The 22,017-nt window shown below is 45.1% G+C and overlaps 1 protein-coding gene across 1 annotated transcript in view; it reads left to right on the top strand.

Annotated features, from left to right (window-relative positions):
* LOC115131044 (receptor-type tyrosine-protein phosphatase mu) overlaps positions 1 to 22,017 on the top strand; it is a 319,957-nt gene that overhangs the window by 209,563 nt on the left and 88,377 nt on the right. The window contains 2 exon segments of the mRNA XM_065019405.1: positions 2,029 to 2,164; positions 4,689 to 4,718. Of these exon segments, the coding sequence (XP_064875477.1) occupies positions 2,029 to 2,164; positions 4,689 to 4,718 (166 nt within the window).

The following is a 22,017-nucleotide window of genomic DNA, read 5'->3' as shown; positions in this document are numbered from 1 at the left end:
TCTTCGGTGTTATCTAGTGGTATTCACAGTATATGGAATAACGGATGAATTGGTAGCATACATTTGCCTTCTAAGAGACTGGCTGCCTGGTATGTGAATGACTGTCTGTCCCCCTCTGGACTCAACATCTCATTCAAGGTGATGGTCAAGTCCACCTAGGTGTAGAACCTCGAGGGCGGCTAACCTTTGGCCTCCAGAGCACGTGTCAAACTCATACCACGAAGGGCCGAGTGTCTGGGTTGTCGCTCCTCCCTTGTACTTGATTGAGGAATTAAGGTCACTGATCAGTAAGGAACTCCCCTCCCCTGCTGGTCTTAATTGAAAGGCAAAACAAAAACCTGCAGACACTCGGCCCTCCGTGGAATGAGTTTGACACCCCCTTCTCAAGAGAGTGATCTGTATGTTACACAAACTCTCACAGACAGCTGAATGGTCACCTCCTCTCTCCTAGGCCCTCTGTCCTCCAGGCCCGCCCTCTCCTCTCTCTCCTAGGCCCTCTGTCCTCCAGGCCCGCCCTCTCCTCTCTCTCCTAGGCCCTCTGTCCTCCAGGCCCGCCCTCTCCTCTCTCTCCTAGGCCCTCTGTCCTCCAGGAACCGCCCTCTCCTCTCTCTCCCCTCACTTCACCCAGACTCACCCTTTGGAGTAAAACACAAATTCCCACTGCGGAATGAGCCCCCCGCTTGCCGGTCTCCCTATCCGTCACTGCGGTAACAACGATAGCCGCACGAGCTGCGAGTGATGGATGTTGTCACCCTTTGATTGAAAAAGTGGCGCTGGCAGGGAGGAATAGATTCGGGGGCCGGGGCGAATTGGAACGGCGTGTCCCGACTATTTTTCATCCCGAACTCATTTAGCGCAGGGAAATGGATATTTCATCGGGCCGCGGGTTGACGTTCCATCACATTATACAGTAAACAGGAGAGCAGGAGGCTCCTTCTATCTTTCTGTCTCCCTCTATCTCTTTCTCTCCCCCTCACTCTCCTCTCTCTAGCTCTGTCTCTCTCTGTCTCTCTCTCCCTCTCTCTTCTCTCTCTTTCTGTCTCTCTGTGGTTCCTCTCCTCCTCTCACTCCCTCTCTTAGAGGAGGGGAAGGCCCCAGTACTAGTGTTACACAGTGGCTCTGCTGCGAGAGGCCTGGTTATCTGATTGGAGCAGATATTAAATGCCCTGGCCATCGGTGTGATCACCCGTCACTTCCTACTTTGGGAATAAATTTCTTCCTAGGAAGTAGTCCCCCTCTCCCTTTTCTTGTCTGTGCACCACCACTCACCGTACCACAGTAGTCGACTCCGATTTGAATATCCAAAGGCAAGAGAGGCAACGTGCATATTGTGTCGCCCAAAGACAATAGGTGTGTAAAAAGGCACAGTTAAGGCACTCTCAGGTGCAGGAGCTGAGCGAGGGCAAATGACTGCTTCATTTAGGAATGGAAGGGGGGGGATGGAGGGAAATAAGGTAGTGCATAAGCAAGTCATCCCAGGAGGGAGGCTGGAGGACAGATAGGGAGTGCACGGTTGAAGTGTAGAGCAGCTGTGGAAGCCTGAGAGAAGATGCAGACACATACAGGCCCTGCAATAGTAGAGCTGTGTACATGTCACTGTCGTCACTCTAAAAACACTTTCTACGTTACATGACAATACATTTAACATGGAAAGAGCCCAGCTCAGCATGTTATGAAGTCTAATACAGTAAAGTGTCAGTAGTGAACACATTTTCTGGAAAAAGGGTTGTTGCTGGAGTATTCCAACACCTAACCGCATAGTTGGACCAGAGTTGGACCACCCAGTAGACTTGAAGACAGTGTTGTCATAATGAAGTATAACAACAATGTATGAATTCAAATTGTTCTCGTTTCAAGCCTTTCCCTGTAGTCTAACATAGCAACGCTCCACTGGCAACGGGTGTGGTCTTATGTTCTTGATGAGAATAAAGTGTATGGTAAATGATATGACAACCATGATGATAATGATGACATGGATCCAAAATGGCCACCTGGTGACCGTTGTTGCCCATACTCTTTGACCACCAGGGACTGCGACCAGGAAGCCAGACGCGGTGGAGCCGGAGAAGCAGACAGATCACACGGTAAAGATCGCTGGAGTCATCGCCGGTGTCTTGCTCTTCGTCATCATCTTCCTCGGTGTGGTGCTGGTCATGAAGAAAAGGTAAGAGACTATCAAGGTCCACTCAATAAATACATTGACTGTATGGAATGACCGTTTGAAGGTTTCCATTCCCTCATAGCTGGCCCCTGGGATCGAGCATTAAAGGGATAGCTCAGTGAGGCCCTTTTATCTACTTCCCCAGTCAGATTAACTTGTGGATACCATTTTTATGTATCTACGTACAGTTTGAAGTGTTAGCTCAATTGCTAACTAGCGTTAGTGCAATGACTGGAAATCTATGGAAACAGCTAGCATAACACAAGTTCATCTGACTCTGGGGAAGTAGATAAAAGGCCAAAATCATTGCCAAAATCCTGAAGTATCCCTTTAAGCTGTGGCTTTGGAGGAGTTGTGTGCTTAGTGTAATTACATGATAGCCCAAATCAAATTAATTCCCTCTGATTGTCCTTTCACCTTCAAAACCCTCGGCATCGTCAACGTCAAGGCTAAATAATTGATTTGATGACACTGATAAGCGCCATTAAACTGTTTATGGCACTGGTATATGGTGTGCATTGAAATATTCATATTCCCCCCTTCCCCCCTCCACGCCGATACCGCCCTCCACTCAAACAAATGTCACTGTATTAATGACCCCGGCAATGGGAATAGGAAAATATTTGGAGCTTGTCTTGTGGCGGGAAAAACTAGCAAAGATAAAAGGGAATAATTTATGAAAGCGCTTCATTATTATTATTATTTTTCAAAGAGCCAGAGATGCCTGCGGCTGTGTTGCTGCAGGCTAGTTTACATTAGCCCTCGTCCAATGCCAAAGGGAGAGAGGGAGTGTCTATGCTACACAGCATCCCCAGGAACTAGCGCCGAGCAAATAGCCAAACTGCCTCCACACACACACACACACACACACACACACACACACACACCACAGGAGGTTGGTGGGACCTTAATTGGGGAGGACAGGCTTGTGGTATTGGCTGGAGCGGAATAAGTGGAATGGTATCAAATACATCAAATACATGGTTTCCATGGCGTCTATGTGTTTGATGCCATTCCATTTGCGCCATTCCAGCCATTATTATGAGCCGTCCTCCCCTCAGCAGCCTCCACTGAAACACACACATAGCATGATGGGGAATTTAAGCAGATTTCTCTGGGGGTATGTGCTGGTGAATGCCAGTGATGCTAGACTATTTCCACCCTGCACTCAATATCTAGAGGATAGATCGTGGATACATACTGTGTGGTTGTCAGTATAGCTATTGTTCTGTATTTCAATCCAATGACTATTCACTGAATTCATGATGACCTCAGGAATGTTTTACTAGCCTGAAATCTTTTTTATTTAATCGATTTTAATCGTGAATCAGGGACCAAACCAGATGAGCAATTTTTTGTTGTATTTTAGAGTCACCAGTGGTGGGAAAAGTACCCAATTATCATAATTGAGTAAAAGTAAAGATACCTTAATAGAAAAGGACTCAAGTAAAAGTGAAAGTCCCCCAGTAAAATACTACTTGAGTAAAAGTGTAAAAGTATTTGGTTTTAAATATACTTAAATATCAAAAGTAACTGTAATTGCTAGAATATAGTTAAGTATCAAAAATAAATTTTATTTGACTGTTTTTAGTTAAGGATAGCCAGGGGCACCCTTCAACGCTGACAATAATTTACGAACAAAGCATTTGTGTTTAGTGAGTCTGCCAGATTAGTGTGTGAATTGGACCATTTTCCTGCCCTGCTAAGCATTCAAAATGTATCGAGGACTTTTTGGTGTCAGGGAAAATGTATTGAGTAGAAAGTACATTTAATTTTATTTAGCAATGTAATAGAGAATAAGTAAAGGAACAGATACCAAAAAAACTACTTAAGTAGTACTTTAAAGTATTTTTTTCTTAAGTATTTTACACCACTGAGGGTCACATAGTGTATGTGTAAGAAAAAGTTGAGGCTTGTTTCTAATAAGTGTCAATATTGTGTGTTATTGCATACACACACGATCATTACTTCCCAATGTTTTGGATGAGTGCAATTTCCGGGATTGTCAAACGGTATATGTGTAAAAAATAGTAGTCATACAATTGTGAAAATAATTAGTCACTGCTGTTGTAAAAACATTTTATTCCAGCCAGAGTTACAGCTTAACTTGCTCTCTAACACGGCTCCATTGAGCTTCCTCTGTCCTCTTCCTGCACTCTCTCACTCTTTAATAACACTATCCTCTCCTCTCAATGACAGCCCATCACCTTCACTAAGACACTACGCTACCCACAATTCTCTCCTGCAGAACCTGCACACCTGACCTAGCCTGCCAATCAGCAGGTCCCACCTATCCCCTCTACACCCCACGCATGAGTTGTCGTCCCCAGCAACCACCTAGCAACCACCTAGCCTCAGTCGTACCGTAAATCGTCACTGTATGCCGCCATATCGTGTTTTTTTGTTTCATTTCTATATATTTTTCTCCAGTACATTAATATTTTTACTTTTTCTTTCCTTTCCTTCCATTCCATTTCCCCTCCGCTCCCCACCACTGCTTATATCCTACCACCACCCCACTCGGCAGAAGAACCTATCACTCCTACACTTATTACCTGTAAGTAACCCACTTTGTGACTGAAAACGCTTAGTGCCATGCTTTCTCTATCTGCGACCACCGCCTTGATCTACCATGCATGAAACCTCTTGGTGACCTTCCTTCCTCTCCTTTCAAACTGACAGCCAAGGCTTGAGCTGTCTAACACTGGCTTAGCAGCTAACGCTTAGCAGCTAAAGTATATTCTACACCTCAAGGTCCAATTGCAAAGTGCTATTGCAAACATGTTTACAAGAGGGGATAACAGATAGAAGATAATTAATCTAAATCAATTGGAAAAACTGACGCTCAAATGTGACAAAATGCTCTGTTTTTAAATTGTGACGACACTCCAACCAATGCTTTAGTTTGAAAAGGGACCTGGATCAGTCGCTACTATTCTAAACCAGTTAGAAAACCCATAGACACTATATTTCTAAATACACACAGAAAAAAATAGACATCTCAGTTTTCCCCTTGCATTGTGCTTTCTAGAGTATATTGTGCTTTATTGACTAAGAGGGAAACTGTCTTCTCTGTAACCCAAGTAGCATTGCTCCATTGGAATGACCAACTAACCCAGCCCGACCCATTTCAGAATAGCTGTGCGAGCATGAGACAACGAGAGGGGGTCGGTTTTGTGTCCGATGCCTCTCGGCCTAACCCTGTCCCAGGATCCACCTAAACCCGCCAACTCCCATGATTCTCTCTGTCCATTCTCATTTCAGCACATCTTTTAAATGTTTTGTTCATTTTCTCCATGTTTTAGATCAGTGGTTTGTGCATGGCTCTGTTGACAGTATGTGAAATTCTCATCAGTATCCCGGTACAATAGTGCTAAAAGTCTACTGTGATGGTGACAATAGCTCCGAGTTTGATTCTATGTACTCTGTGTGTAGCAAATGAGTAAAGAAGTATTGTAGCCAGCGTCGTGTATTAGAGCTATGGATTATTTAGCATGTACCAATATACAGTACCAGTCAAAAGTTTGGACACACCTACTCATTCCAGGGTTTTTCTTTATTTTGACGAATTTCTACATTGTAGAATAGTGAAGACATCAAAACACACATGGAATCATGTAGTAACCAAAACATTGTTAAACATATTTTGTATTTGAGATTCTTCAGTCACCCTTTACCTTGATGAAAGTGTTTCACACGCTTGGCATTCTCTCAACCAGCTTCATTAGTAGTCAACTGGAATTAATTTAAATTAACAGGTGTGCCTTGTTAAAAGTACATTTGTGGAGTTTCTTTCCTTAATGCGTTTCAGCCAATCAATTTTCTTGTGACAAGGTGGGGGGTATACATAAGATAGCCCTTTTTGGTAAAAGACCAAGTCCATATTTAGTCAAGAACAGCTCAAATAAGCAAAGCGAAACGACAGTCCATCATTACTTTAAGACATAGTCAGTCAACGCGGAAAATGTCAAGAACTTTGAAAGTTTCTTCAAGTGCCGTCGCAGAAACCATCAAGCGCTATAATGAAACTGACTCTCATGAGGACCACCACAGGAAAGGAAGACCCAGAGTTACCTCTGCAGCAGATGATAAGTTCATTAGAGTTATCAGCCTAAGAAATTGCAGCCCTAATAAATGCTTCAGAGTTCAAGTAACAGACTCAGCTCAACATCAACTGTTCAGAGGAGACTGTGTGAATCAGGCCTTCATGGTTGAATTGCTGCAAAGAAACCACTACTAAAGGACACCGGTAAGAAGAAGACTTGCCTGGTCCAAGAAACACAAGCAATGGACATTAGACTAGTGGAAATCTGTCCTTTGGTCTGATGAGTCCATATTTGAGATTTTTTGTTTCAACCGCTGTGTCTTTGAGATGCAGAGTATGTGAACGGATGATCTTCGCATATGTGGTTCCCACCGTGAAGCATGGAGGAGGAGGTGTGATGGTGTGAGTGTGCTTTGTTAGTGACAGTGTCAGCGATTTTGTTTACCCTTCAAGGCACACTTAACCAGCATGGCTACCACAGCATTCTGCAGCGATACGCCATCCCATCTGGTTTGCGTTTAGTGGGACTATCATTTGTTTTTCAACAGAACAGTGACCTAATACACCTCAAGGCTGTATAAGGGCTATTTGACCAAGAAGGAGGGTGATGGAGTGCTGCATCAGATGACCTGGCCTCCACAATCCCCTGACCTCAACCGACTCGAGATGGTTTGGAATGAGAGTGAAGGAAAAGCAGCCAACAAGTGCTCAGCATATGTGGATACTCCTTCAAGACTGTTGGAAAAACATTCCAGGTGAAACTGGTTGAGAGAATGCCATGAGTTTGCAAAGCTGCCATCAAGGCAAAGGGCGGCTACTTTGAAGAATCTCAAATATAAAATAGATTCTGATATGTTTAACACTTTTTTGGTTACTACATGATTCCATATGTGTTGTTTCATAGTTCTGAAATCTTCACTATTATTCTACAATGTAGAAAATAGTACAAATAAAGATGTCTAGGTGTGTCCAAACTTGACTCGTACTGTATATCAGAGTCCTAGAGTAAGATTAGCTTCTGAGATTTCTTGGGTTAAATGTGTCGTTGGTTTGCGATTTCCACGTCTGTCAATTGTTAAGTTGATTTGCTGTGATAAAAAAAGGCAGTTATTTCATTATTAATTGCAGGTACTTGTTAAATACGCAGTCAATCAGAACATCTGTACATATATCCAGAAATAAATGGTTATTTTTGGGACAGAGACAATGGCATTCATGCAGGAATGTGAGCTGGCTTCCGTGTGTGCCAACTTGTTTTCAGTAGGGGTGTGAGCAGCTCAGAGAAGCGCCACAGAGGAGAAGACCCCTCTGGCTAGGATTTGAATAAGACTCTGCTGAATGTCCATAGGGGGAAGAACAGAAGAACAGATAAATCCCAGATATGAAGACATTTTATCTATTTATATTCTAGCTATATACCCCTTCCTCTCTGTATTGAGAGCTCCTTGTCTAAATCTTCTCAGTGACTTCCAAAACATGCTTTTGGATTGGTATACCCAGTTTAGTGTTCCATGGAAAGAAGAGAGGGATTTTTGAAGTGGGAGATGCGTCCAGCTTTTCTCTTTCTCCATCTAGACCTCTTTCTCTCTCTCTCTCTATTTCTCTCTCTCATTTTCTTTCTCTCCCCTCTATTTCTCTTCATTCTTTCTCGCTCTCTCCCCTCTCCTTTCTCTCTCTCCCCTCTCTCCTTTCTCTCCTTTCAATTCAAGGGCTTTATTGGCATGGGAAACATGTGTTAACATTGCCAAAGCAAGTGAGGTAGACCTTTCTCTCTCCCCTCTCTCTCTCTCTCTCTCTCTCTCTCCCCTCTTTCTCTCTTTCTCCTTTCTCTCTCCCCTCTCTCATTTCTCTCTCCCCTCTCTCTCCTTCTCTCTCCCCTCTCTCTCCCTCCCCTTTCTCTCTTTCTCACCCCTCTCTATTTCTCTCTTCATTCTCTTTCTCGCTCTCTCCACTCTCTCCATTCTCTCCCCTCTCCTTTCTCTCGCTCTCCTCTCCTTCTCTCTTTCTCTCTCTCTCCCCTCTCCTTTCTCTCTCTCCCGCCACTCCTTTCTCTCTCTCCCCTCTCGCCTTTCTCTCTCTCTCCCCCTCTCGCCTTTCTCTCTCCCCTCTCGCCTTTCTCTCTCCCCTCTCGCTCCTTTCTCTTCTCTCGCTCTCTCTCTCTATTTCTCTTCATTCTCTTTCTCTCCCCTCTCTATTTCTCTCTCTGTTCTCTCTCTCACTCCCTCCCCTCTCTCCTCTCTCTCTCTCCTTTCTCTCTCTCGCTCCATGCCCTCTCTCTTCTCTCCTCTCTCTCTCCTTTCTCTCTTTCTCCTTTCTCTCTCCCCTCTCTCCTTTCTCTCTCCCTCTCTCTCCTTTCTCTCTCCCCTCTCACTCTCCTTTCTCTCTCCCCTCTCACTCTCCTTTTTCTCTCTCTCCCCTTTATCACTCTCCTTTCTCTCTCTCCCCTTTATCTCTCTCCTTTCTCTCTCTCCCCTTTATCTCTCCCCTTTCTCTCTCCCCTTTCTCTCTTTCTCTCGCTCTCTCTCCATTTCTCTCTTTCTCTTCATTCTCTTTCTCTCCCCTCTCTAGTTCTCTCTTCATTCTATTTCTCGCTCTCTCCACTCTCCTTTCTCTCTCTCGCTCTCTCCCCTCTCCTTTCTCTCTCTCCCCTCTCCTTTCTCTTTCTCCCCTCTCCTTTCTCTCTCTCCCCTCTCCTTTCTCTCTCCCCTCTCTCCTTTCTCTCTCTCCTTTCTCTCTTTCTCCATTCTCTCTCTCTCCACTCTCCTTTCTCGCTCCCTCCCTCTCTCTCTCTCTCTCTCTCTCGCTCCCTCCCCTCTCTCCTTTCTCTCTCTCTCCTTTCTCTTTCTCCTTTCACTCTCTCCTTTCTCTCTCTCGCTCCATCCCCTCTCGCCTCTCTCGCCTCTCTCTCCTTTCTCTCTCTCTCCTTTCTCCTTTCTCTCTCCCCTCTCTACTTTCTCTCTCCCCTCTCTACTTTCTCTCTCCCCTCTCTCTCCTTTCTCTCTCTCCTCTTTCTCTCGCTCTCTCTCCATTTCTCTCTTTCTCTTCATTCTCTTTCTCTCCCCTCTCTATTTCTCTCTTCATTCTATTTCTCGCTCTCTCCACTCTCCTTTCTCTCTCCCCTCTCCTTTCTCTCTCCCCTCACTCCTTTCTCTCTCTCCTCTTTCTCTCTTTCTCCATTCTCTCTCTCTCCACTCTCTCCTTTCTCGCTCCCTCTCTCTCTCTCGCTCCCTCCCCTCTCTCCTTTCAATTTCAATTTAATTCAAGGGCTTTATTGGCATGGGAAACATGTGTTAACATTGCCAAAGCAAGTGAGGTAGACAACATACAAAGTGAATATATAAAGTGAAAAACAACAAATTAACAGTAACAGTTTCTTTCACTCTCCTTTCTCTCTCTCCTCTCTCTCCTTTCTCTTTCTCCCCTCTCTATTTTCTCTCTCACCTCTCTCCTTTCTTTGTCTCTCCATTCTCTCTCTCCCCTTTCTCTCTCTGTCTCTCTCTCTCTCTCTCCCCTTTCTTTCTCTCTCTCTCTCTCTCCCCTTTCTTTCTCTCTCTCCCATCGCGCTCTCGCTCTCTCCCATCGCTCTCTCTCCCCTCTTTCTCTCTCTCTCATTTTTCACTCTCTTCTCTCCTTTCTCACTCTCTTCTCTCCTTTCTCTCTCCCCTCTCCTTTCTCTCTCCCCTCTCCTTTCTCTCCTTTCTCTCTCCCCTCTCCTTTCTCTCCTTTCTCTCTCCCCTCTCCTTTCTATCTCTTCTCTCCTTTCTCTCTCCCCTCTCCTTTCTCTCGCTCCCCTCTCTCCTTTCTCTCCTTTCTCTCACTCCCCTCTCCTTTCTCTCCTTTCTCTCACTCCCCTCTCTCCTTTATCTCCTTTCTTTCGCTCCCCTCTCTCCTTTTCTCTTTCTCTCCCTTATATTCTCTCTCCTTCATGCTCTTCCCCTGCCTCCTTTTGTCTTTCTCTCCCCCTCTCTCTTTCTCTCTCTCTTCCTCTCCCCCTCTCTTTCTCTCCCTCTTTCTCTCCCTCTTTCTGCTTCCCTAGTCTTCTGTCCTTCATGCTCTTCCCTTCCTTCTTCCCCTCTCTCACTTCTTGGCCGTTTAAGTAGGAGTAATATGGTAAACGGTGCAAGATTATGCCTCTCAGTTCACGTCAGGGCCGCCGAGCCGTGAGCTCATGTTTAACAGCGCGTCGCTTGCCACTCGCCTCAGATTGAGCCGTCACGCGCGCCCGTTGCTCTAATGAAATATTGAATGCAGTTTGCCTTTGATACGACGCACACTACAGTAGAGAGAGCAGAACAGGTGGAGGCAAGGGAGAGAGGAAGAGAGGTCTCCGGGGAGGGGTCTGTCCAGATTTTTACATTTGATTTACTAATGATACCATTGCTCCATTGGGATACATTGAAGTGGAAGAGATCAGGTAGTAAATGGTACAGTGTATGATCCTGTGTTCAAATGGACTCGCTGCTTTACAGTAGAAGTGTTGTATTATATTGAGTCAGGGCTATAATGTAAAGAGCACTTCTGTCTCATACAGCCCTCTACCAAATGCTGAGGCTGGTACTGGGCTTGTTCCCTCCTTATGCAGATAGACTGGGGATGCATCCCAAATGGCATCCTATTCCCTATATAGTGCACTACTTTTGGTCAAATGCAGTGTGCTAAATAGTGGATAGGGTGCCATTTGGGACGCTGTCTGTCTGTCTGTGTGAAAGATGCAGAACCGCCAAGATGCCTCTCGTTTCCCTGGATGCCTTTTTCTGTGAGAATGGTAAAAGGCAGCATAAGACATCTTGATAAAACAAGAGCGGAATAACTGCTTGGGATGAGTGATGAGCTGAGCGGGACGCTTCCTCTCCATCTTCTCTCCCCGACGATCATTTTTCCCCCTCTTTCTTTCATGTGTACACACACACACGCACAAAGAAAGAGAGAGAACCCATGGAGACAGGCACATTTAACTGTGGCCTTTCAGCAGCCGAGTGGGGCCCAGCCCGGCGCATGAAAAAGCCTTAATTAAATCCTACAAGGAAGGGCTCACACAGAAAAAGAATCAAATGAATTGCAATAAGGGGATGCACATTTGTCTGGCTGATAGGCACTGTCATTCCGAAGAAGAGCAGGGAAGTTGGAGAAGGAGACGGTAAAACAGGGAAGATGAGATGAGAAGACCATTTTGACAGGATTGTCCTTTAACGCCCTTTGTCATTAAGGTGACCGATCATTCCCAGGCCACCTTCTGAGTCGACACTCCAGTTTTCTCTGACCCCCTTCCTGTGTCACTGCAACGAGATAAACGAGGGTTGTATTCATTAGACACCAAATGGAAAAAACTGATTGGAACAGGGAGGATCTACCTAGACAAACGTTCAATGTTGTGTTCCGTTATTCAATGTTTTGCTGCTGTGTCCACTAATTAACATGACTCTGGCTACAGGGCTGGATATTAGATGCCACACTTTCCCCTGAAATGCTACTATTGAAGTGTTCACTTGGTAAGCTTTCCCGAGCATCAAACAAACTTGTTGGCGTAATTAAAAGGGAACGCACTAGAGCGCATTGTGGGGAATTTAGTTAGCCTAACTTTAGCTGTTAGCGCCCAACCAGCCGTGCTAAATGGAATCAGCCATCCTATCAGATCCTTGTTACACGAGAGGTAGCTGAACTTACATGCCACAGCCCTATAAAGGTGTGTCTGACGTGAACGCAATCACACACAGTAACACAGACACACACACCTAGCGCGCCACCCTGAGATGCATTAGCATTAATGGCACTCATCGGCTTCTCATTCGATTAGCATACATAACCCCTAAAGTGCAGGTGTCTCACGAACTGCGTAGTAAGTGGTGTTGCCAAACCTCGTAAGGAGCCCATTAGAGTGAGTAACGTGATTATATCATAGGATCTAAGTACTGTACTGTGTTCAGGAGTCCCTAGAGGTTCTCAATAGAACCGTTATATGATCCACTGACTGACACAACAAAGGGCAACTCCAGTTACACGGTTAGATGTAAAACGGGGACACGATCAAACATATTCCAGTTGATTTCCTGTAAAAGACTGTTTTCCAGCGGCCTTAATGAACTGGGTGAAGGTAGACTGTTTCCAGTTTGATGGTTTCAGCAGCCAGTTATTACACCCAACCAACAACAGTGTATCTATACACTGTGTCAGGGGTCGGGAGTCGTTTGGAGCATTCTTTTATATGGCGGCTCCGGGTCTAATGAAGGTGTGCTGAAAGCCCGATGTCACACGGGTGCACTTTCTCTTGGGTATAAAGGATGTGCCGCAAACACGGGTGACCCTCTGCGTTTAGACACCGGTAAACAGTGTTGTGGGAGATCATACCATTTCTAAGCGCACCCGGTTTATTTCCCCTCTGCCTCCAGGGTCAATTCAGACTAGATTTATTTGGCTTATTTGGCCCAAAATAGATTCTCTTTTTGTCTGCAACAGTGTCAAGAGTGTTACTGGATCAGCCTCTTGTCTGATGCCGCCATTGTACGTTGGGGTCAAAGTGCAGATCCAAGTACAAATAAGAAATTACTGCTCCCACCATGAACACAGACTTTTATTCAGCGACTATGTTTCCAATTAACGTTGTGTGTTAGACCACCGCAGGGTGAGAAGTCCATTCAATTTAGTGTTTTTTTTCTCCTCTCTCTCCCCTCTCCCTCTCTCCTTTATTATGGACAGACTTCTCCCCATCTTAGCTACTGTTGATGTGAAAAGAACTTGACTCGCCTGTACAGAGCCATGACCTAAACCCCATTGAACACCTTTGGGATGAATTGGAACGCTGGCTGCGAGCCAGGCCCAATCGCCCCATATCAGTGCCTGACCTCACTAATGCTCTTGTGGTTGAATGGAAGCAAGTCTCCACATCAATGTTCCAACATCTAGTGGAAAGCCTTCCCCGAAGAGTGAAGGCTGTTATTGCAGCAAAGGGTTGATCAACTCCATATTAATGCCCATGATTTTGTAATAAGATGTTGAAAAAAACAGACCTAGACCATTATTCCTCCTCCACCAAACTTTATAGTTGGCAGGTAGCGTCCTCATGGCATCCGCCAAACCCAGATTTGTCCATTTTACTGCCAGATTTTGAAGCGTGATTCATCACTCCAGAGAACGCATGTCCACTGCTCCAGAGTCCAATGGCGGCGAGCTTTACACCACTCCAGCCGACGCTTGGCATTGCGTATGGTAATCTTAGGCTTGTGTGAGGCTGCTCGGCCATGGAAACCCATTTCATGAAACTGCAGACAAACAGTTATCGTGCTGATGTTGCTTCCAGAGGCAGTTTGGAACTCAGTAGTCAGTAGTTTCCATGGAAATACATGGGTAGCCATGAGAAAGACCCCTCCCCTCCCCCTCAATAGTGATCGACTATCGAAGATAGCTATGGAGCGCAATTGGGCGATGTAGGATTGTACACAATCGCCAAACCTTAACACACACACACTCTCTGTGTGGTTACAGTAGGCTAACGTACAGAATATCACAAAAGTGAGTACACCCGTAAGTGAAAATGTCCAAATTCGGCCCAAAATGTAAATATTTTGTGTGGCCACTATCATTTTCCAGCACTGCCTTAACCCTCTTGGGCATGGAGTTCACCAGAGCTTCACAGGTTGCCACTGGAGTCCTCTTCCACTCCTCCATGACGACATCACGGAGCTGGTGGATGTTAGAAACCTTACACTCCTCCACCTTCAGTTTGAGGATGCCCCACAGATGCTCAATAGGGTTTAGGTCTGGAGACATGCTTGGCCAGTCCAGTGGTCGTCTTGGAGGTGTGTTTGGGGTCGTTATAATGTTTGAATACTGCCCAGTCTCCGAAGGGATGGGATCATGCTCTGCTTCAGTATGTCACAGTACATGTTGGCATTCATGGTTCCCTCAATGAACTGTAGCTCCCCAGTGCCGGCAGCACTCATGCAGCCCCAGACCATGACACTCCCACCACCATGCTTGACTGTAGGCGAGACACACTTGTCTTTGTACTCCTCACCTGGTTGCCGCCACACATGCTTGACACCATCTGAACCAAATAAGTTTACCTTGGTCTCATCAGACCACAGGACATGGTTCCAGTAATCCATGTCCTTAGTCTGCTCGTCTTCAGCAAACTGTTTGCGGGCTTTCTTGTGCATCATATTTAGAAGAGGCTTCCTTCTGGGACGACAGCCATGCAGACCAATTTGATGCAGTGTACGCCGTTTGGTCTGAGCACTGACAGGCTGACCCCCAACCCCTTCAACCTCTGCAGCAATGCTGGCAGCACTCATACGTCTATTTCCCAAAGACAACCTCTGGATATGACGCTGAGCACGTGCACTCAACTTCTTTGTTCGACCATGGCGAGGCCTGTTCTGAGTGGAACCTGTCCAGTTAAACCGCTGTATGGTCTTGGCCACCGTGCTGCAGCTCAGTTTCAGGGTCTTGGCAATATTCTTATAGCCCAGGCCATCTTTATGTAGAGCAACAATTCTTTTTTTCAGATCCTCAGAGAGTTCTTTGCCATGAGGTGCCATGTTGAACTTCCAGTGACCAGTCAGTATGAGGGAGTGTGAGAGCGATGACACCAAATTTAACACACCTGCTCCTCATTCACACCTGAGACCTTGTAACACTAACGAGTCACAAGACACCGGGGAGGGAAAATGGCTAATTGGGCCCAATTTGGACATTTTCACTTAGGGGTATACTCACTTTTGTTGCCAGCGGTTTAGACATTAATGGCTGTGTGTTGAGTTATTTTGAGGGGACGGCAAATTTACACTGTTATACAAGCTGTACACTCACTACTTTACATTGTAGCAAAGTGTCATTTCTTCAGTGTTGTCACATGAAAAGATATACTCAAATATTTACAAAAATGTGAGGGGTGTACTCACTTTTGTGATATACTGTTTGTCAATGGTTTTAGGAACAGCAGTAACATCAAGCAGGATTTAGGCTACCAACTGCCTACCCAGTTGTAGCTCAATCTAGGGTGCAATGATCACGTTCCTGCACTGACTGACTGTGTGGAGGCTCATTGATTTAACGTTACATTAGCCTACATGATACACGAGTAAAGTAATAAAATATATTTCTGTCGGCTATATTATCCACGACTTACCGTTCTTTGCGCAGCTTCAAATGTCGAACAAAGTTGGAAATTCTTGCACCTTCGTCTGTAATTTTCTTCCTGCATGTTTTGCAAGTTACAATCCGTTTTTTGTTGATACAGCGTCGTCTTTATATCCCAAAATAATAATTTGGGGTATCATCTTTCCAAGGGCTCCATCTGAATTCACCCTGCCGACGTTCCTCTGCACTGCCACGCACAGCTTTTTCTCAGCTGGCACAATTTGATTGGCTGCTGTCCGATTCAAACTGTAATCCGTTAAATGAAGAGTTGATGCGCTGCACACTATTTAATAGCATCACTTTTAATATTTGGGCTTTGGGAGGGTATCAAGTCAGGTCGAGTCATAAGGCTCAAGTCCAAGTCAAGTCACGAGTCATTGGTGTTAAAGTTAAAGTCGAGTTGCAAGTCATCTGATTCGAGTCCTTGTAATGTGACTCGAGTCCACACCTCTGGTATGTAGTATAGCCTTCTTTGACCTCTAAAGGTTAAAGGCTTTGACTGAGGCAATTTTAATGTCTTTATATATGACTAAATAACCAAAAGTCTGTTGGTGCGTTAGGGGAGGGACGGTGCTGGAGGGGAAATACTAAGGATTTACTCCGGGATCCAACTTTATATATGACTAAATAACCAAAAGTCTGTTGGTGCGTTTAGGGGAGGGACGGTGCTGGAGGGGAAATACTAAGGATTTACTCCGGGATCCAACTTTATATATGACTAAATAACCAAAAGTCTGTTGGTGCGTTTAGGGGAGGGACGGTGCTGGAGGGAGAGGGGAAATACTAAGGATTTACTCCAGGATCCAACTTTATATATGACTAAATAACCAAAAGTCTGTTGGTGCGTTTAGGGGAGGGACGGTGCTGGAGGGAGAGGGGAAATACTAAGGATTTACTCCGGGATCCAACTTTATATATGACTAAATAACCAAAAGTCTGTTGGTGCGTTAGGGGAGGGACGGTGCTGGAGGGAGGGGAAATACTAAGGATTTACTCCGGGATCCAACTTTATATATGACTAAATAACCAAAAGTCTGTTGGTGCGTTAGGGGAGGGACGGTGCTGGAGGGAGAGGGGAAATACTAAGGATTTACTCCGGGATCCAACTTTATATATGACTAAATAACCAAAAGTCTGTTGGTGCGTTAGGGGAGGGACGGTGCTGGAGGGGAAATACTAAGGATTTACTCCGGGATCCAACTTTATATATGACTAAATAACCAAAAGTCTGTTGGTGCGTTTAGGGAGGGACGGTGCTGGAGGGAGAGGGGAAATACTAAGGATTTACTCCGGGATCCAACTTTATATATGACTAAATAACCAAAAGTCTGTTGGTGCGTTTAGGGGAGGGACGGTGCTGGAGGGAGAGGGGAAATACTAAGGATTTACTCCGGGATCCAACTTTATATATGACTAAATAACCAAAAGTCTGTTGGTGCGTTAGGGGAGGGACGGTGCTGGAGGGGGGAAATACTAAGGATTTACTCCAGGATCCAACTTTATATATGACTAAATAACCAAAAGTCTGTTGGTGCGTTAGGGGAGGGACGGTGCTGGAGGGAGAGGGGAAATACTAAGGATTTACTCCAGGATCCAACTTTATATATGACTAAATAACCAAAAGTCTGTTGGTGCGTTTAGGGGAGGGACGGTGCTGGAGGGAGAGGGGAAATACTAAGGATTTACTCCGGGATCCAACTTTATATATGACTAAATAACCAAAAGTCTGTTGGTGCGTTAGGGGAGGGACGGTGCTGGAGGGAGGGGAAATACTAAGGATTTACTCCAGGATCCAACTTTATATATGACTAAATAACCAAAAGTCTGTTGGTGCGTTAGGGGAGGGACGGTGCTGGAGGGAGAGGGGAAATACTAAGGATTTACTCCAGGATCCAACTTTATATATGACTAAATAACCAAAAGTCTGTTGGTGCGTTTAGGGGAGGGACGGTGCTGGAGGGAGAGGGGAAATACTAAGGATTTACTCTGGGATCCAACTTTATATATGACTAAATAACCAAAAGTCTGTTGGTGCGTTTAGGGGAGGGACGGTGCTGGAGGGAGAGGGGAAATACTAAGGATTTACTCTGGGATCCAACTTTATATGTGACTAAATAACCAAAAGTCTGTTGGTGCGTTTAGGGGAGGGACGGTGCTGGAGGGGAAATACTAAGGATTTACTCCGGGATCCAACTTTATATATGACTAAATAACCAAAAGTCTGTTGGTGCGTTTAGGGAGGGACGGTGCTGGAGGGAGAGGGGAAATACTAAGGATTTACTCCAGGATCCAACTTTATATATGACTAAATAACCAAAAGTCTGTTGGTGCGTTTAGGGGAGGGACGGTGCTGGAGGGGAGGGGAAATACTAAGGATTTACTCCAGGATCCAACTTTATATATGACTAAATAACCAAAAGTCTGTTGGTGCGTTTAGGGGAGGGACGGTGCTGGAGGGAGAGGGGAAATACTAAGGATTTACTCCAGGATCCAACTTTATATATGACTAAATAACCAAAAGTCTGTTGGTGCGTTTAGGGAGGGACGGTGCTGGAGGGGAAATACTAAGGATTTACTCCGGGATCCAACTTTATATATGACTAAATAACCAAAAGTCTGTTGGTGCGTTTAGGGAGGGACGGTGCTGGAGGGAGAGGGGAAATACTAAGGATTTACTCCGGGATCCAACTTTATATATGACTAAATAACCAAAAGTCTGTTGGTGCGTTAGGGGAGGGACGGTGCTGGAGGGAGAGGGGAAATACTAAGGATTTACTCTGGGATCCAACTTTATATGTGACTAAATAACCAAAAGTCTGTTGGTGCGTTTAGGGGAGGGACGGTGCTGGAGGGGAAATACTAAGGATTTACTCCGGGATCCAACTTTATATATGACTAAATAACCAAAAGTCTGTTGGTGCGTTTAGGGAGGGACGGTGCTGGAGGGAGAGGGGAAATACTAAGGATTTACCTGGGATCCAACTTTATATATGACTAAATAACCAAAAGTCTGTTGGTGCGTTTAGGGGAGGGACGGTGCTGGAGGGAGAGGGGAAATACTAAGGATTTACTCCAGGATCCAACTTTATATATGACTAAATAACCAAAAGTCTGTTGGTGCGTTTAGGGGAGGGACGGTGCTGGAGGGAGAGGGGAAATACTAAGGATTTACTCCAGGATCCAACTTTATATATGACTAAATAACCAAAAGTCTGTTGGTGCGTTTAGGGAGGGACGGTGCTGGAGAGGGGAAATACTAAGGATTTACTCCGGGATCCAACTTTATATATGACTAAATAACCAAAAGTCTGTTGGTGCGTTTAGGGAGGGACGGTGCTGGAGGGAGAGGGGAAATACTAAGGATTTACTCCGGGATCCAACTTTATATATGACTAAATAACCAAAAGTCTGTTGGTGCGTTAGGGGAGGGACGGTGCTGGAGGGAGAGGGGAAATACTAAGGATTTACTCCGGGATCCAACTTTATATATGACTAAATAACCAAAAGTCTGTTGGTGCGTTAGGGGAGGGACGGTGCTGGAGGGGAAATACTAAGGATTTACTCCGGGATCCAACTTTATATATGACTAAATAACCAAAAGTCTGTTGGTGCGTTTAGGGGAGGGACGGTGCTGGAGGGAGAGGGGAAATACTAAGGATTTACTCCGGGATCCAACTTTATATATGACTAAATAACCAAAAGTCTGTTGGTGCGTTTAGGGAGGGACGGTGCTGGAGGGAGAGGGGAAATACTAAGGATTTACTCCGGGATCCAACTTTATATATGACTAAATAACCAAAAGTCTGTTGGTGCGTTAGGGGAGGGACGGTGCTAGAGGGAGAGGGGAAATACTAAGGATTTACTCTGGGATCCAACTTTATATATGACTAAATAACCAAAAGTCTGTTGGTGCGTTAGGGGAGGGACGGTGCTGGAGGGAGAGGGGAAATACTAAGGATTTACTCCAGGATCCAACTTTATATATGACTAAATAACCAAAAGTCTGTTGGTGCGTTTAGGGGAGGGACGGTGCTGGAGGGAGAGGGGAAATACTAAGGATTTACTCTGGGATCCAACTTTATATATGACTAAATAACCAAAAGTCTGTTGGTGCGTTTAGGGGAGGGACGGTGCTGGAGGGGAAATACTAAGGATTTACTCTGGGATCCAACTTTATATGTGACTAAATAACCAAAAGTCTGTTGGTGCGTTTAGGGGAGGGACGGTGCTGGAGGGGAAATACTAAGGATTTACTCCGGGATCCAACTTTATATATGACTAAATAACCAAAAGTCTGTTGGTGCGTTTAGGGGAGGGACGGTGCTGGAGGGAGAGGGGAAATACTAAGGATTTACTCCGGGATCCAACTTTATATATGACTAAATAACCAAAAGTCTGTTGGTGCGTTTAGGGAGGGACGGTGCTGGAGGGGAAATACTAAGGATTTACTCTGGGATCCAACTTTATATATGACTAAATAACCAAAAGTCTGTTGGTGCGTTAGGGGAGGGACGGTGCTGGAGGGAGAGGGGAAATACTAAGGATTTACTCCGGGATCCAACTTTATATATGACTAAATAACCAAAAGTCTGTTGGTGCGTTAGGGGAGGGACGGTGCTGGAGGGAGAGGGGAAATACTAAGGATTTACTCCAGGATCCAACTTTATATATGACTAAATAACCAAAAGTCTGTTGGTGCGTTTAGGGAGGGACGGTGCTGGAGGGAGAGGGGAAATACTAAGGATTTACTCTGGGATCCAACTTTATATATGACTAAATAACCAAAAGTCTGTTGGTGCGTTTAGGGAGGGACGGTGCTGGAGGGAGAGGGGAAATACTAAGGATTTACTCTGGGATCCAACTTTATATGTGACTAAATAACCAAAAGTCTGTTGGTGCGTTTAGGGAGGGACGGTGCTGGAGGGGAAATACTAAGGATTTACTCCGGGATCCAACTTTATATATAACTAAATAACCAAAAGTCTGTTGGTGCGTTTAGGGAGGGACGGTGCTGGAGGGAGAGGGGAAATACTAAGGATTTACTCTGGGATCCAACTTTATATATGACTAAATAACCAAAAGTCTGTTGGTGCGTTTAGGGAGGGACGGTGCTGGAGGGAGAGGGGAAATACTAAGGATTTACTCCAGGATCCAACTTTATATATGACTAAATAACCAAAAGTCTGTTGGTGCGTTTAGGGGAGGGACGGTGCTGGAGGGAGAGGGGAAATACTAAGGATTTACTCCAGGATCCAACTTTATATATGACTAAATAACCAAAAGTCTGTTGGTGCGTTTAGGGGAGGGACGGTGCTGGAGGGGAAATACTAAGGATTTACTCCGGGATCCAACTTTATATATGACTAAATAACCAAAAGTCTGTTGCTGCGTTTAGGGGAGGGACGGTGCTGGAGGGAGAGGGGAAATACTAAGGATTTACTCCGGGATCCAACTTTATATATGACTAAATAACCAAAAGTCTGTTGGTGCGTTAGGGGAGGGACGGTGCTGGAGGGAGAGGGGAAATACTAAGGATTTACTCCGGGATCCAACTTTATATATGACTAAATAACCAAAAGTCTGTTGGTGCGTTAGGGGAGGGACGGTGCTGGAGGGGAAATACTAAGGATTTACTCCGGGATCCAACTTTATATATGACTAAATAACCAAAAGTCTGTTGGTGCGTTTAGGGGAGGGACGGTGCTGGAGGGAGAGGGGAAATACTAAGGATTTACTCCGGGATCCAACTTTATATATGACTAAATAACCAAAAGTCTGTTGGTGCGTTTAGGGAGGGACGGTGCTGGAGGGAGAGGGGAAATACTAAGGATTTACTCCGGGATCCAACTTTATATATGACTAAATAACCAAAAGTCTGTTGGTGCGTTAGGGGAGGGACGGTGCTAGAGGGAGAGGGGAAATACTAAGGATTTACTCTGGGATCCAACTTTATATATGACTAAATAACTGGGATCCAACTTTATATATGACTAAATAACCAAAAGTCTGTTGGTGCGTTAGGGGAGGGACGGTGCTGGAGGGAGAGGGGAAATACTAAGGATTTACTCCAGGATCCAACTTTATATATGACTAAATAACCAAAAGTCTGTTGGTGCGTTTAGGGGAGGGACGGTGCTGGAGGGAGAGGGGAAATACTAAGGATTTACTCTGGGATCCAACTTTATATATGACTAAATAACCAAAAGTCTGTTGGTGCGTTTAGGGGAGGGACGGTGCTGGAGGGGAAATACTAAGGATTTACTCTGGGATCCAACTTTATATGTGACTAAATAACCAAAAGTCTGTTGGTGCGTTTAGGGAGGGACGGTGCTGGAGGGGAAATACTAAGGATTTACTCCGGGATCCAACTTTATATATGACTAAATAACCAAAAGTCTGTTGGTGCGTTTAGGGAGGGACGGTGCTGGAGGGAGAGGGGAAATACTAAGGATTTACTCCGGGATCCAACTTTATATATGACTAAATAACCAAAAGTCTGTTGGTGCGTTTAGGGAGGGACGGTGCTGGAGGGGGAAATACTAAGGATTTACTCTGGGATCCAACTTTATATATGACTAAATAACCAAAAGTCTGTTGGTGCGTTTAGGGGAGGGACGGTGCTGGAGGGAGAGGGGAAATACTAAGGATTTACTCCAGGATCCAACTTTATATATGA

This window comes from Oncorhynchus nerka, linkage group LG6 (genome assembly GCF_034236695.1).
Source record: "Oncorhynchus nerka isolate Pitt River linkage group LG6, Oner_Uvic_2.0, whole genome shotgun sequence".
NCBI lineage: Eukaryota > Metazoa > Chordata > Actinopteri > Salmoniformes > Salmonidae > Oncorhynchus > Oncorhynchus nerka.
Note: the sequence above shows the minus strand (reverse complement) of the source record. Positions and strands in the feature narration are given on the sequence as shown.